Below are 17,876 nucleotides of genomic sequence, written 5' to 3' on the forward strand. Positions count from 1 at the left end.
CATCAATTCTTTGGCGCTCAGCCTTCTTCACAGTCCAACTCTCACATCCATACTTGACCACTGGAAAAATCATAGCCTTGACTAGACAGACCTTTGTTAGCAAAGTAATGTCTCTGCTTTTGAATATGCTGTCTAGGTTGGTCATAACTTTCCTTCTAAGGAGTAAGCGTCTTTTCATTTCATGGCTGCAGTCACCATCTGCAGTGATTTTGGAGCCCCCCAAAATAAAGTCTGACACTGTTTCCACTGTTTCCCCATCTATTTCCCATGAAGTGGTGGGACCGGATGCCATGATCTTTGTTTTCTGAATGTTGAGCTTTAAGCCAACTTTTTCACTCTCGACTTTCACTTTCATCAAGAGGGTCTTTAGTTCCTCTTCACTTTCTGCCATAAAGGTGGTGTCATCTGCATATCTGAGGTTACTGATATTTCTCCTGGCAATCTTGATTCCAGCTTGTGCTTCATCCAGCCCAGCGTTTCTCATGATGTACTCTGCATATAAGTTAAATAAGCAGGGTGACAATGTCTTTAATTTAAAAAAGTAATCTGAGACCCAAGGGCATCATTGTTACAGAAGTTCTCTGGCATGGCCAGAAGAGTTTCTTAAAGAAATTTCTGGGTCTTGAAAAATAAGGTAGAGATAACTAGGAAGGACGTTTCATGGATGGAGCACAGTGTAAACAAAGCTTCAGAGAACTTTTAGGAAATAACAAGTAGTTCATTTTAATTACTAGAGCTAAAGGTGTGTGATGTGGAGTGACGTGAGAGAAAACTGATTTTGGAAAGATAATGAAAGCGTTGAACTCCTCGAAGATTTTTAAAAAAATTGTAATGTATTTGGTAGTAGGTAGTGAGGAATGTCTAAAGGTTATTAAGAGGGAGAGCAACATGATTAGAGCTGGGCCTTAGGACAGTGCTTCTCATCTATGTTGGAGAACCATTTTCTTCTAAAAGACTTCTCTTCTGTTAGAAATTGATACTTAGAATAAAAATGAATTACTTGAAAAATGAAGAGACATAAAATGGAAGTATATCTTTTTTGTTATTATGTTCAACAAACAAAACTTTTCTGACAAATGGTTATAAAAGTTTCTAAATACTTGCAGTCTCTTAAATCAGTAACAGCACTTCACAAATCCGCATTGGCCTGTGGACCCCACTTCTGAGTGGCACCACTTCAAAGCAGTTAATTTGGCATTAGTGCGCAGGCAGAGCCATTGAGAGATGATTGCTGGAGAGTTAATGAGGGACCTGGACAGGTTGTTAGCAGTTTGAATGGAATGGAAGATCTGGATTAGAGACATTTGGAAATTTAAATGAAGGCAAGTGAGATGTTGTGGATTTGAGGGAGAGGAAAGAATCAAAAGATTTTAATAACTAGGTTTTCGACTTAAGGGGAAAATGAGAGTGCCCTGGCGGAAATAGAGACTAGTTTGGGGAAAGAGATACAAATTAGGTTTTCAACAAAAATTCACCATAGCATTTTTCTGTTAATTAACAGACACTCACATACATCATTTGGTTGATAATCTAAATTTGCACTCTCCAACAGGCACTTGTAACTGTAACAAACTTTGAGTATATAATTACACAAACCCATAACCAAAACATGCCTGAGATTTTTTGCTTGTATCCTTAGTCTCATTTTTTGTTGCAGTAACTCTTGTTGGGCCTTTGGCCAGGAAATTGTGACTGCTGGGCAGGAGGAGGAGCTAGGGATAAAGTTCACCAGTGCCAGAGAAATTCTATTCCAAATGGATTCATGTGGAGCAACAGTGATATCCAATGACAAGTTAAATTAGACACAGAGGTGTTTTCTCCAGCACTGTCTCAGAAGAGACATACTGTGGAGGGGCCTGGTTCCGACTAAAACGGTCTTTTTGAAGTAAGGTTAAAGTCACACACACAAAAATTATACTAGGGATTTGAAGAAGAATTCTGTTATGTGACTTCAAGAACTAGTTGACTCAAATAGTTTCACACTTTGCAGAACGGCAACCAGTGACAGATGAGGTAACGCTGCTTTGAATTACAAGTTAAATCGCAAAACCATTAAGAGTTTGCTATTTACAAAATTCCAAATTTAGTAAATTGCATGTTCATGTTCCTTTAGTGTGAGAATACTAGATTCCTGTTCTTAAAGCACATTAATAGTCGTATTTCTTTTGTTTAACGTCTGTATTTATTTGGATAGCATTTCTTCAAGTTTTATGCCTTACTGCAGTGCCGTACGACAGTAAAAGCTGTTACATTTGTCTTTGTGTTGACGTCTGTGCTCAGTTTTATAGTGTTTCTGGGTCTTTCTGCTGAAGATTGTGCCTGTTGTTTTAATGCTCAAATCTATATCTTGCAAATGACTTAGTACATAGGAATAGGAATTTTGGGCTGATAATTACATTTTAATGTTGGTGCTTAGTTCAGTCATGCTTTCTAGGGTGGCAGCTTTGTGCTTTATTTAAAGTAAGCTTTGGAAAATTTCACAAATATATGCAGGCTCTTGAAGATAGAGATGTGGAGTATGTTCCACTGGTTAATAATTTAGAAAAGTGACACAAGTTAACAGGCATTAATGAAGATACAGTCAAGGTTCTGGGACCAAGAGAAAATTTTGGATTCCCCAAGGCAGATAATGATATTTTTGTTTTAAAAGTGTGGTGAGACGATGAATCAGCCTTTGAATTGATAGAGCACCTAGCACTTTCTTTTATATAATAATAGTAAAAAGTATTTATTAGTTTGACGCCAGGAGATCAGTTTCGCTTTAAGGCTATATTCTGGAGACGTGGTATTTCTGGCTCAAGGCTGCCTCTCAGCTGAAGTCAGTGCATACTTTCAGCATTTGGATGTTTATTATCTTTATAAATCATGGCATGTATACTACTGCAGTTATCTATAATGCAGCTGTTCCCTTTTGTCATCACAGCTTTGCTTATGCACTTTAGGTATTCATGCATGAATTAGATTTAATTCCCTATTGCCCCCATCTGCCATGTTGTAGCTTAAATTAGGGAAGGAAAAGGAGCGGTGAGAATATATGTGAGGTTTTTCTTTTGTTTCATAAGTTATAGGGGAGACAGGAGTGATTGTTTTTTTAAGCTCAGGAGTTGCTTCTGTAGGTAAGGGTACTTACTTTAAATGAAAATGAAAAGATAAAGGATATTTGGTTTCATAGAAAAGCATCTTTTCTAATTTTAGACATCTAAAAAATCTTACTAGTTTTAGCTACTCCCTAAAGGACAGCTTCTAGGATGTATGTCATAAAATGGTACCTGCTTCGTAATAGGCATTCGACAAACATGTTGATTGAATAAAGTGACCAGTTAGTCAAAGGAAAGAGTGTGATTTAATGGATATTTAGCAATGATTATTTTTGCAGAAACAACAGATTTTTTTATTCCTGATATATATCATTCCCAGAGTTTCTATGGACAATGCCTAAGGATAATAGTATGATCTCTGTATCCTTAAAAATGTGATAAGGAATACAGGTTAATCTCTCTTCTGGACGAGAAAGAAGTGGGTGGATTATCTAGCTGGGTCTGTTTCTTTCTACCTTTAGCAGTGACTGATACCAGCAAAGTGTCTTTTTGTCTATGATTCTAGCTGTGTCTAAAACCAGCTTGCATCATTCTTATGTCAGAATCAAAGCTGTTCCTTTTATTATGTGGTCCCATATATCTCTCTCCTTGATAGGAAAATCTTCCCAGTCTGTTTCTGCTGAATTCCCACAGAATATTTTAGGCATGTCAGCTGTTTGGGCTTTAATCAAGGATTTGATCCAGTTGGCCCCCTAGCCTGAATTGAGAGTGTGTTTGAAAAGTCTCAGCTTCGGTGGATTCCGGGCTGCGATGGCGAGTAGGGAGTTATGTCTCCTACTTGTGCTGGAAGCCGTTTCTCGCGCTCATTCTCTGTAACTGGGCGAGGAGGGGTGACCTTTAGGGTTCGCCTTGATTGGAGGGGTCCGGTTCCCGCGCTCCCACCTGGGCCACATAATCTCGCCCAGCACCTTTTCTTCCTTCTTGGTTATGGCTTGACGAACCCTTAAGGACTCATCGGCCAACGTTGTGGCACATTCCTGAGAAGGACAAGGACCCTTTACCCGAGGGGGGTAAAGACAGTACTTGGAAGATGACGGATCTAGTCATCCTTGCACAAGGAAAGCCTTCTGCGCGCTTTGGCGTCTGTACATGTTGGGACTCCTCAGGCACTGAAATACTAAAGTCCAGCTCATTCTCAGTCGCTTGAAAACTGTGTTCACTGTTGGACAGTACTGGCACAGAGTGAAGCCAGACTTCCCGTCCTGCCAGGCTCACCCCTTCGGCAGCCGGTACGAGCCACAGCAGGGCGGTTACCCTCCTGGCTACAGCTCTGGCCGCGGGGCGGGTGGAAATGGACCCAACCTTTATTCTGCGTGTGAGACCTCTGGACACCCCTCTGAGGCTTCGCTTCCACCCAAGGAAACCACATCTCTAGCTGAAAACCAAGATGAAGATTCACTAGAAGATCCAAATCTCCACTTGAATATTGAGGAACTCAACAAAGAATTTATGGTGAAAAGTGAAGAGCTCTACCAATCTCTCATGAATTGCCACTGGCAGCCTCTCGATACAGTGTACTCAGAAATCCCAGACAAGACCCCCCAAGAGCAAGATGCTCATTAAGCTACCAACTATCATATTCATTGTGTCTTGTTTTGTTTAAAAAGTTCTAGCAGGAAGGCACTGGATTGTGTGTATAAATACAGATTCTTGAGAGAATGTAATGTAAATAAACGTTACCAGCACGTTCAAAAAAAAAAAAAAAGAAAAGTCTCAGCTTCAGTGTTTCCCGAGTTAAAACCATTACTCAGTGTCTTTACCTTCTCTTGTTGCCTTTATGTAACTGAAAAAGGTGATAATAAAGTAGATGCTGCAGTCGGTAGTAATACAGTGAAATTTGATGAAGTGGCAGAAGGGTCATGGTGATATATTTGGAGTTTGGGGGTATTTTAAAAAAGATTTGAGTAGGTGTCATTTGTCCTCTAGTTCCCTGTATCTTTCAGCTATTCACTGCTCTTCCTCTCCCATCCATTATTAACCCAATCAAAATAAGGGTTGATTTTTCCAGAATAACAGGTTTTCTTAGGGAAAGAAAGTATAAATGTTTTACATAACATCTCTCTCAGGAACTAAGAGTTTTATAAAGCTTATCTAGTGTGCATAGCACACTATGAGAGAAATAAATTCATATTTTTTAGGGAATAACATTTCTGAATTCAAGGACCTATTAAGTCCCCCAGTTAAAATGTTGTAAGCAAATATTTGATTATTTGCATATAAAATTGGTGCATGCATTCTGAGATGAGAGGAAAAGCTTTCTATTAAAGTTTCAAACAATAGTTTTTGAGTTGGTGAAGAGGTTTTTTTTTAAGTCGTTATCTAGATTAATGATTTCTAAACTTGAGTATTTCATCAGTTAAAGTATGAAACAGTCATCCCTCTGGATGCATGCTTAAATTACATATACTACTATCATTACTTGTGTGTAGTAGAAAACATACACAAATTAGACATTTTAAAAATATGAAATAATTTTGAGTAGAAGCTGTAACTCTTTGTTCTGTATTCCAGGGGAGTCTTTCATATCCTCAGATGCAGTCACTCCTCTTTGGAGACTACTGACCTATATTGTCAGTGGGAGAAGCCTAGCCCAGGTATCTTTATTTTTATCAAGTTTCCTGGGTGATTTGTAGCATTCTCATTTCTCATAGTTACTTATGAGATGAAGGCAAAGAAAAGGTTTGGTAATAAGAGGATAAACCATTCAGTAATTTTGGCCTCCAAACTTTGGGATCAGATTGAGGGGGTACCCTTATTTTCAGAGATGCTTGAACCTCAGCCCAGAGCACCGTCATGATGATGACCCTCCACACTGTTGTGTTTAGTTTTCCTTGTGTCTCGTAGTTATCTTTCTGGAGTTTGAATCTGCTTATTGCACTTCATCAAAATCTGATAATTTGTTCTTGCCTGCAGGATAAAGTCCCATCTCCCTAGTGTGGCACACAGTCTTCATTAATCTGACCCTTGCTACCCTTTTTTAGCTTCATAACCTTTATAATGCTTCTTTCCCTTCTCTGAAGAACTTCCATTTGCAAAAACAGAAAAGTAAAACCAAAGAAAACTCAGTTCCAGCTCCAGTAAATGTTTTTTGGTTCACTGCAAACCTTATCTTTACTTTTTCATTCTGTGTGGAGTGCCTTTCTTGCTTTGTCCTACTGGAAAACTTCTACTGATTGTTTAAGATCAGCTCAAACAACTTGTGCTCTCTCCTGCATGTTATTGTATAGCATTTATTGAAACACTTTAATTAGTTGCTTAAGCCTCTCTCCTGCTACTGCTGAATTCCTCAAGGATAGAGATCGGTTAAAATGTAAATAGCATTAGGGCAGGTACTCTTTTGTTCTCTGCCATGTCACAGTGCCTGGTATGTAGTAGGCATTTGGTAAGTATTTGTTGAATAAATCTGTTTATATTTATGTCTTTAGTGTATGGCATATGATGGGCTTTAAGTGAACCTCTATTCATTAAATAAATTATACATGAGTGAATGAATTATAAAATCTCAGAAATAAGCTATTTTATGGGGTCAGACTTAGAAAAGGAGAATTGATTCTCTGAAATCTTGAGTACATAGCATTGTTAAAATAAAGACACAATAAGAAAATTCACACATTTTTGTGTAGTATCTGATGCCACCTATGGTATAAGGAGGACTTGAATAATTTATATTGCGAATCTTTTTTTTTTCTTCTTTTTTTTTAAAATTTTATTTTATTTTTAAACTTTACAATATTGTATTAGTTTTGCCAAATATCAAAATGAATCCGCCACAGGTATACCCGCGTTCCCCATCCTGCGAATCTTAATATTGGTATTTAAATGGTATCTAGAAAGGTAGCCAGATAATTCCATTGAACTTAATTTTTTTTTGGCTACAGTATTATCAGTTTTTACTCTTTTTTTTTTTTTTCTTTAGGGTGTTTGTGAACCGGAGTTTAGCCATGGAAAAAATAAAGTGTTTTGGGTTTGACATGGATTATACACTTGCTGGTGAGTAGCACTTTCTGGTTGCTTAAGAACTACTACTTTGGATACAACACACTAGACCTTTCAATAAACACTTGTTGATGTAGTCACATATTTAGCTGCCAGAAGCTCTTGTTACCAGGCTGCTTTCATTGACATTTGTGAATATTGAAATTACCATATTTCCTTGAGATTTAGATTCTACAGGTAGAACAAGTGCTAAATTAGAGACCCTGGTAAGAAATGATACAATGAAAGTATGCATTAATATGTATATTTGTGCACTTTTGGCTTTTACTTTATTAAGCTGTTCTTCAAGGATGGAATTTTGTGTCTGTGTACCACAGGTAAACTTTTATCAGTTAAAAATTTCAATGTTATTCTTAAAGACAAATGGAAAATATGTTGGTTTTCTTTTGAAATGATTATGCATATACTATGTAAAGACTTTAAAAGCTAGAGCTATTACTTTTTTCATTATCAAATAGACCTTGGACACCAGCATTGTTGTTTTTGCTATTCTGTCTCTGAGATATATTTGAAATACTTAATGTATTAGCCAATAGTTGCAACATATTTTGAGAACTTATGAAGTTTTTATTAAAATATTTGCAATCTGGCAAAAATGTCATTTAATTTAAGAGGTAGTAGGGATGAACAACAAGATCTACCGTACAGCACAGGGAACTATATATTCAATATCTTATAATCTATAATGGAAAAGAATCTGAAAAAGAATATATATATACATAACTGAATCACTTTGCTGTACACCTGAAGCTAATACCAACATAGCAAATCAGTTTTACTTCAAATAAAAAAAATAAACTAAAAAAAAAGGGGGTGAAGAACTGAGTTGAGCACACGTTTATATGTTTGTACCTGCACGTGTGTACAACTCAAAGAGTCTTTCAGAAACTTTCTCTAGAACTGTTGTCTTTCAGTACACAAAACGTTAAAATGCATTAATTCATTTACCTTCAGAAACGCTATATAACAGTGTTAGAAAATGGACTTCCATCTCCAATTAGATAAATCTCAATTTGATGTTCAATTTAGGCAACTATAAGTGAATGTTAAAAATGTACAAAAATGAGCACATGTAGTTTATAGGTACTTGTTACAGGGATATGGGTATATTTTACCAAACAAATTATATATTGAAAATATGCACTGACTTGATTTTCATTTCTCTTTCTTCTCTCTATAGTCTTCGTTATTTATTTAGTTTTCTTTAACCTTCAAGCTGTTTTTGCAGTAGATTCTTTTATATTTTCCCAGTTGGACACAGGCGCTTTCAGATATTCTTACCAGAAAGCAGTTAGAAACACTATGCTTTCTCAGTGTAGATCTTGTTTTCCAAATTGGAAGAAAATCCTGCAGTCTCTCCTTTCTAGAATTCTGCTGTCCAGGGAAAAGAAGATCATTTGGCAGCTGAAAGGGGTATTAGCTAAAGCAGAGATAGAAGTTAATGGGGCTGGAAAGTGGCAAACTGTTTTTTCTTGGTTACTAAGACCATCTTACTGTATTGAAGTAGTTCAATAAGTATTCGTTGGAAACTTGTAATGTGCCTGGTGCATTTTGTTACTGAGCATTGAGATAACTGTATATTCTATAGAATAATTAAAAAAGGAATTCTCTCGTTTAACAAAAAAGTCACTGAATCTTGGTTTCTAAAGTTTAAAGCTACCTAATGGTTTCTTCTTTTTATATGCTTTTTTTTTGGTAATCTTACTTTATATTTTAATGTTTATTCTTAATTTAGACACTATACTTTGCTATATATAATAGTGATTATTATCATTTATTAGGTACTTATTATATGCCAAGCCCTGTTCTAAGTGTTTTACATAGGTTATTTCATTTAATATGCAGATTATCTCATTCGCATCACTTATTTAATATTTACAGAATCCTATGAGGCAGATTCTACTATTATTGTTTTCATTTTATAGAGGACACTAAGATTTTGAGGGCTTTGTCTAAAGACATTCAGTTGTGATATAGCTGAACTAAGATTCAGACTTAAGCGTGCATGTATATATATGTATATAATGGATGTGAATATAAGTTTACATTATATTTTGAATAATGACAGTTTATAGCAGGGTATAATTTGAAAGTGATACACACTTCCTCCTCCCCTGCAGACAAACCAGCCAAGACTTAAGCACTCAAAAAGACAAAGCTCTTTAAAGTAGCCCCCTTGAGAGACTATATATTATTCCAGCAGTTCTATTTTGGATGAAAAACACTGTTACTATCCTTGTGGTATTGCCTTCACTTCATAAAGCATGTAGGGAAAAAACCTTACTGATTTTATACTGCCACCTGTTTGCCGTAATAAATATTCATAAAACTTACCTGAATAACTTTTGGTTTTTAAACAAACACACCACACCCTTGAAGTACTAAGGACTGTTCATGAGAAAAATGTGCCATAAAGTACAGTGACAAGACTAAAAGAAGTGTTTTTTTGAAAGCTTTGAGTATTTGGGATAAATATCCCTGAAATAAGTGGAATAGCCTCACAGGGTGAATTCTTGGAAAGGGCTTGTATTCTCTCTGAAGCCGTTCCTGAGACATTGTCTTCTCTGCAATCCTGACACTTGGTGTATCACTCCCCAGAGCAATTGTAATTCACTTGCAGTCTTTGTTCACTTGCTTGTCTCCCCTTTGGCCTGCTAGTTCCTCAAGGGTAAGGAGTTTCTTTTTCACATTTATGTCCTATGTGTGGCCTAAAATCTGGAGTATAGTAGATGCTCAGTGGATATTCATTGAATGAACAATTTGGGTGCATAAGTTTTAATATATCAGTTTAAGAATCAATCATGGTATTTTATGTTTACCCAATATAAAATATACACTAATTATTCAAGCTAAATACTTTTAAGTGTGGACTTATTTTAAAAATTTTAATAAACTTTATATTGAAGAATAAGTTACATGCAATGAAATACATGCATTTTAATTATATAGATTGGCTTTGACAAAATGTGTATGCCTGTGTAACCAGCAACCATCATCACCACAATCAAGATAGAGAATTTTTCTACCACTACAGAAAGTTCCCTCACTGCCTTTGTGAAATTAGTTCTGCTCCTTCCTCTCTCTTTCCCCTGGCTTTTTGTCACTACAGATTAATTTTACCTTTCCAGAATTTCATGTAAATGGAATCATACACTGATATACTCTGTTTCTACCTTCTTCTGCTTAGCATAATGTTTTTGTGATTCATTCATGTTGTGTCTGTCAGTAGGTAGTTCATTCTTTTTTTGACCCCTAACTTTTTAAACTTTTTATTTTGAAAAATTTTTAGATTTGTGGAAAAGTTGCAAAAGTAATAGTTTGCCTTTACTCTCTCCTATGGTAACGTCTTACTTGACCCATGGTTGACTGTAGGACAATTATAAAAACTAAGAAATTAACATTAGTACAATACTGTTAATTGAACTACAGACTTTATTCAGTTTTTACACTAATATCCTTTATTCTAATTCAAGATCCAAACCAGAATTTCACATTGGGTTTAGTTGTCATATTTCCTTTGTCTCTTCTGTGATACTTCCTGAATCTTTCATATCTTTCATTGCTTTGACACTTTTGAAGAGTCCTGGTTAGATGTTTTTGTAGAATGTTTCACAATTTGTATTTGTCTGATTTTTTTTTTTCCATGAATAGATTGAAGTATTATGCATATTTGGGAAGAATACCCCAGAAGTATATGCCCTTCTTAGAGCATGATACCAGGGGCCCATAATAGGTCTTATTACTAGTGATGCTAACCAGTGAAACGGAGAAGGCAATGGCACCCCACTCCAGTACTCTTGCCTGGAAAATCCCATGGGCGGAGGAGCCTGGTAGGCTGCAGTCCATGGGGTCGCTAAGAGTTGGATACGACTGAGTGACTTCACTTTTCACTTTTCACTTTCATGCATTGGAGAAGGAAATGGCAACCCACTCCAGTGTTCTTGCCTGGAGAATCCCAGGGATGGGGGAACCTGGTGGGCTGCCGTCTATGGGGTTGCACAGAGTCGGACACGACTGAAGTGACTTAGCAACCAGTGAAAATTATGAAATTTTCTTTTCTCTTTAAACTTTACTTGTTTGGGTCGGGAGACCAGGTAGCAGCAGTCCTTTGTTACTATGCTGCAGTTTGTGTGTCCATTTATCTATTGATGGGCATTTGGGTTGTTTCCAGTTTGGGGCTATTGTGAGTAAAACTGTTAACATATGTGTAGGAGTCTTTTGTGAATGTATATTTTTATTTTTTTCTGGGAAAACATTTAGGAGTGTAATTGCCAGATAATGTTTACCTTGTGGGAAACTGACAAATGGTTTTTCAAAGTAGTGATACTATTTTAAATTCGTACCCAGAAAACATGCAAATTCTAGTTGCTCCACTCCTATCTACACTTGATATTGTCAGTCCTTTGAATTTTAGCCATTCTAGTGAATATGTAGTGTTATTTCACTGTGACTTTATTTTGTATTTCTCTGATAGCTAGTGATGTTGAAAATCTTCATGTACTTACTGGGTATATGTGTTTTGTGACGTGCCTATTCAAATGCTTACGTTTTAATTGGGTTTATCTTTTTATTGTCAATTATAGAAGTTCTGTATATATTCTGAATGCTGACCCTCTGTCAGATATATATCTTGTGACCATATTGACCAATACATGTTAGTCTATCTATTGACATTCTATTCCATTGATCTCAGTGAATGTCACATGGTCTTGACTGGTTATTGTAGGTTTATAGTTAGTCTTAAAGTAAGGTAGTGTTAAGTCCTTTAACTTTATTCTTTTCTCAAATTATTTTGATATTTTAGGTCCTTCATATTTCTGTATAAATTTTAGAATAAACTTGTCAGTTTTTCAAAAAAGCCTGGATGGGGTTTTCATTATGATTGTCTTCATCCCTTATTCTATTTGACACCTTAACTGTCTTAACTATGCAGAATCTTCCAGTCCATGAACATGATACATCATTTGATTTACCTAATCTTCTTTAGTATCTTAACAATTTTTTGTGATTTTTGGTATAAAGGTTTCATACATATTTTGTTACATTTGTCTGGTAAATATTTCATATTTTAATGTAGTTTTAAGTGGTGTTTTACATTCCATTTTCTATTTTTTTTGTCATTAGCATTTGGAAATGCAGTGTGTTTTTGTGTCCTGTGACCTTAATTTGCTTATTAGTTCTAGTAACTCTTTTGTAGATTCCTTAGAATTATCTACCTCTATGATCATATCATCTGCAAATGATTTAATTTTTCCTTTCCAATCTATATATCTTTATTGTGGTTTGGTCGCTAAGTTGTGTGTGATTTTTGCAACCCTGTGGACTGTATGTAGTCCACTAGTCTCCTCTGTCCATGGGATTTCCCTGCAAGAATACTGGAGAGGGTTGCCATTTTCTTCTCCATGGGATCTTCCCAACCCAGGGATCAAAACCAGGTTCCCTGTACTGCAGGCAGATTCTTTACCAACTGAGCCACCAGGGAAGCCCATATAACTTTATAATTTATTTTATTAAAAATTTTTTTTGACTTCATTGTGCTGACTAAAACCTTTGTACCATGTTGAATTAACTTCCTGAGTGTTCTTGATCTTAGGGAGAGAATGTTCAGTTTTTCACTGTTAAATAAGGTGTTGGTTTTATGTAGATAATTTTTATCAGGTTGAAGAAGTTCCCTTTTATTCTTAATTTTCTGAGAGTTCTGTTTTGCTTTGTTTTTTAACGTGAATGGGTGCTAAATTTCATCAGATGTTCTGTCTCAGTTGAGATGATTATATGTTTTTTCTTTTTTAGTCTATTAAAAGGGTGAATTGCACTGACTGATTTCTGAATATTAAACCAGTTTTGCATTCCTGGAATAAATCCTGCTTGGTCATGTACATGTTCTTTAAATATTTGATAGGATTAACTAGTGAAGCCATGTAGGCCAGGAATTATCTTTTTGTGAGAAGGTTCCAAATTATTGGACTTCCCTGATAGCTCAGCTGGTAAAGAATCCACCTGCAATGCAGGAGACCCCGGTTTGATTCCTGGGTCAGGAAGATCTGCTGGAGAAGGGATAGGCTACCCACTCCAGTATTCTTGGCCTTCCCTTATGGCTCAACCTGGTAAAGAATCTGCCTGCAGTGCGAGAGACCTGAGTTTGATCCCTGGGTTGGGAAGATCCCCTGGAGAAGGGAAAGGCTACCCACTTCAGTATTCTGGCCTGGAGAATTCCATGGACTGTATAGTCCATGGTGGTCGCAGAGAGTTGGACATGACTGAACTACTTTCACTTCAAATTATACATTCAACTTTTAAACAAAAATATGGGGCTAGTCAGCTTCTGTTTCTTCTGTATCAATTTTGATAATTTGTGCCTTTTCATCTAAGTTTCAAATTTATTGACATCAAATAATTCATAATGTTTTAAAATTATTCTTTTGATGTCTGTAGGATCTGTAGTAATGTCGTTTTCATCCCTGATACTGGTAATTTGTACCTTTTTTTTCCTTCATCAGTCTAGCTAGGGGTTTATCTTTGTTATTAATCCTCTACCCCTTAACCTCTGCCAAGAAAAAAAGAACTACCTTTTGGTTTCAATGAGTGCTTGAGAATGAGGAAGAATTAAATTTAGTGATGATTTTAAATTAATTATGACTTTGAGTTTGCAACCTGCTTTTGTGATAATTGTTAACTATAAAAACAGTACTTATAAAATTATTAAAGTACTATCCAAATATTCCAGGCATTTTCTTCATTTGGTTTATATTTTTTATTAGGATCTAGGCAATAATATGGCACCCCATGTCAGTACTCTTGCCTGGAAAATCCCATGGACAGAGGAGCCTGGTAGGCTACAGTCCATGGGGTCGCTAGGAGTCAGACACGACTGAAGTGACTTAGCAGCAGCAGCCGCAGGCAATAATAACTTTTATTTCTGATTATAATTTTTAAGTTTGATTGTTTTGCTTCTGTAGTCTCTTAGCACCATTAGTATCTTTGATGTTGTTGACCTACTTTCTTGCTTCAAGCATTAATGAAATATGTCAGTTCTCTATGTTGAATGAAATGTTGCACAATACACTTTGTTTCATTTTTCCCCTTGTATTGACTTTAGAGTTTGGGGGTTAAGGGCTTGGTTATTTTAGCTTGTTTTTTATTTTAGTATTATCAATAACTAGAACTAGTGAAAGTAGCTCAGTCGTGTCTGACTCTTTGCAACCCCATGGACTATATAGTCCTTGGCACTCCAGGCCAGAATACTGGAGTGGGTACCCTATCCCTCCTCCAGGGCATCTTCCTGACCCTGGAATTGAACTGGGGCCTCCTTCATTGCAGGCGGATTCTTTACCAACTGAGCTATCAGGGAAGCCAGTCTTATCAATAGCTCGGTATATATTAAGTGCTTAATAAATAGTAGCTGTTAAAGTAAATGGCTACCTTCTTTGTGTAACTCTATTCCTAAAGAGAATACATTCAATAACCATTTGCTTTTTTTTTTTTTTTTAGTTGGGAGAAGGAACAAGCTAATAAACATTCATTTTATCTGGAATGAAATGGTTAGATAGGCTGTAAAATTGGTATCTAGCATAATCAATGAATTGGCTATTCTGGCAAGTGATATTTTGAGTGATACAGGGTTATCATTTACAGCATAGATGGATTACTGGTTTTCAGAGTTAGAATGCAGTGAGATTGATAGTAAGGCGAGGATTGGTGTTTCTGAAGAGTCTGGATAGGACATTACATCTCAAGTGGCAGTCTTGTTTTGGAATGGTTCATTCAGTAAGAGAAGGTGCTTATGGTTTCAGGGCCTACTTTATCACACTGTAAACCTTGCCTAAGTTTCTTCAGAGAAAGCGACTACATAGGTTTTCTCAAAGTTTCTCTTCCTGTGTTTACACATGTTTGAAATATGTATGACCTTTCCATGAAAAGAGTTTGGGATGGAATCTAACTTTGGGGAGTTAAGCTATTTTCATAAGAAAACAGTTCTGCTTGGGTCTAGAAAATGACCATAGGAGACCTTCTTTGGGAGCAGAGGTGTCATGGATTGGGTTAACTTTGGGTCACTTTTAGTCCATATTGATCGGTGAAGCTTTGATAATCTTCATCTTCATGTCAGATGTCAGGGTTGATAGAATTAGTGGTAAATAATCACTTAAAACTTTGGTTTATCACTAATAAATAAGAAAGAGGATAACTGAGGCAAGAATGCATACATGGACTCTAAGCATGTTAAGCTGTGTATGTAATTATTCCAAACTTGCAGTTTTCCATAAGTGAATTATACGAACCCGTGATAGAATAAAAATCAAGTTGTGGGATTTTTGTTCTTTTAGTTTATTAAAAGAGAAATTGATTTTGTTTTTGTTGTATTGCTAAGTTGTGTCCGACTCTCCGTGACCCTGTGGACTGCAGCACACCAGGCTTTCTCTCTCCTCCCCTGCCTCCCAGAGTTTGCTCAAATTCATGTCTGTTGAGTTAGTGATACTGTCTAACCATCTCCTCCTTTTCTGCCCACTTCTCCTTTTGCCTTCCATCTTTCCCAGCATCAGGATCTTTTCCAATGAGTTGGCTCTTCGCATCAGGTGGCCAGATGGCCTTATATTAATTTTCAAAAATTTCATGATTTTGCTTAGAGTTTGGTACATTTATTCATTGAGTGAAGTGAAACACAGTGTTCAGTAACAATCCATTTTGATGGGCGCTTCACTGTCTTCATCTTCTCTCAATGTCAGCCTCATACCTCACATAGTTTTTTTTTTGTTTTTTTTTTTTTTACTAGAAGATTGCTTTATCATCAGCTATCCTTGTGATTAAATCAAGCTATACATTTTTTTTGTTATTAGTTTATTTGCAGGATTTCTGTTTAAGATTGACATTTTTGTATAGATAAAAATTAAAACTTGCAAACAGAGAACTTTTGGACCTGAATCAGTTTTAATCCTGAAACCTGCCTATAGAATTAATGCCAGTATTGGTATTTATTTAAAGCTTCATCTCTGCAGTACTGTAGGTTAACACTTTATTTCTCTAATGGAATTATGTACATTAATTATAGTATAACCAGTTTGTCTACTAAATACAGATTAAATACATACAAAAGTCAGTGTTTAGAATCTAAGTCATACTTCAGTTCAGTTTCTTAGTCACGTCTGACTCTTTGCAACCCCATGGACTGCTGCATACCAGGCTTCCCTGTCCATCACCAACTTCCAGAGCTTGCTCAAATTCAGAGCCATCGAGTCGGTGATGCCATCCAACCATCTCATCCTCTGTTGTCCCCTTCTCCTCCTGCCTTCAATCTTTCCCAGCATCAGGGTCTTTTCAAATGAGTCAGTTTTTCTCATCAGGTGGCCAAAGTATTGGAGCTTCAGCTTCAGCATCAGTCCTTCCAATGAATATTTGCAACTGATTTCCTTTAGGATTGACTGGTTTGATCTCCTTGCACTCCATGGGACTCTCAAGAGTCTTCTCCACACCACAGTTCAAAAGCATCAATTCTTTGGTGCTCAGCTTTCTTTACGGTCCAACTCTCACATCCATACATGACTACTGGAAAAACCATAGCTTTGACTAGACGGACCTTTGTTAGCAAAATAATGTCTCTCTGCTTTTTAATATGCTGTCTAGGTTGGTCATAGCTTTTCTTCCAAGGAGCAACCGTCATGCTTAATCTTGTATATTAGCTTTGTTACCAACAAGTGGTGGACTGTGTTCTGATTTCCTGTTTTATTAAGTTGTCTAGTGTAGGTCCTTTCTAGACCTCGGAATTTGTGTTTGTGGTCTTCTTCTGAGAGTAATGTTTAGCCTTTTTGTGCCTCAGTGAGACAGACAGATGGATCAGACTTGTAAGTGCATTCTCCAGGACAAACCAAGCCCAAAAAGATCTTGATAGTTGACCTAAAATTAGGTTTTTGAACTTGTGAGAGAGCAAGAAAGTTGTTTTTAACCACATTACTCCCTCTCCATAGAATGAAGGGACCAATCTGTACTATTTGTTAGTTTTGTTTCTTTGATTTTGTTTGCATACAGGACTTCTAAAAATGTTATGTTGCAGAATTTTTTGTTACTAACAGTGGACAGAAGAGTGAAAATAGAAAATAAAAGGAGGATTTGAGTTTTTAAGGTTTAGTTCTTGTTCATTTTTCAAGTGGCATATAGGCATAAACAGACCTGGGGTTTCCATTACTGTTAGTATTTTGTTACTTAGTTTTATAATATTATACCTAGAAATTTATTGCTGAGGTTTCAAAGGAGAAAATCTTTTATGATTAACTGAGTCACATAATGTGCTTAAGATTACCTCCTCATGGTAATAGATCATCACTTTCTGACAGACTGCTAATCTCCAAAACGTGGTTTCTTTAACAAGCAAAATGCTAGTCACTAGCTGTTGAGTGAGTGTCGGTTCAGTTCAGTTCAGTCGCTCAGTCGTGTCCGACTCTTCACGACCCCATGAATCGCAGCACACCAGGCCTCCCTGTCCCTCACCAACTCCCGGAGTTCACTCAGACTCACGTCCATCGAGTCAGTGATGCCGACCAGCCATCTCATCCTCTGGCGTCCCCTTCTCCTCCTGCCCCTATTCCCTCCCAGCATCAGAGTCTTTTCTCTTCGCATGAGGTGGCCAAAGTACTGGAGTTTCAGCTTCAGCATCATTCCTTCCAAAGAAATCCCAGGGCTGATCTCCTTCAGAATGGACTGGTTGGATCTCCTTGCTGTCCAAGGGACTCTCAAGAGTCTTCTCCAACACCACAGTTCAAAAGCATCCATTCTTTGGCGCTCAGCTTTCTTCCT

General features: G+C 36.7%; 1 protein-coding gene across 4 annotated transcripts in view; it reads left to right on the forward strand.

Moving 5' to 3' along the window:
• NT5C2 (5'-nucleotidase, cytosolic II) overlaps window positions 1-17,876 on the forward strand; it is a 74,648-nt gene that overhangs the window by 21,974 nt on the left and 34,798 nt on the right. For 3 of the 4 annotated variants that reach the window (XM_010859422.1, XM_010859423.1, XM_010859424.1), the window contains exon 2: window positions 7,015-7,088. In XM_010859422.1, coding sequence (XP_010857724.1) covers window positions 7,015-7,088 — 74 coding nt within the window. Of the gene's footprint in view, window positions 1-1,025; window positions 2,014-7,014; window positions 7,089-17,876 lie in introns of those variants that run through there. The other variant, XM_010859425.1, reaches the window with a different exon arrangement.

Source organism: Bison bison, unplaced genomic scaffold, assembly GCF_000754665.1.
Source record: "Bison bison bison isolate TAMUID 2011002044 unplaced genomic scaffold, Bison_UMD1.0 scf7180017864456, whole genome shotgun sequence".
NCBI classification, from domain to species: Eukaryota; Metazoa; Chordata; class Mammalia; order Artiodactyla; family Bovidae; genus Bison; species Bison bison.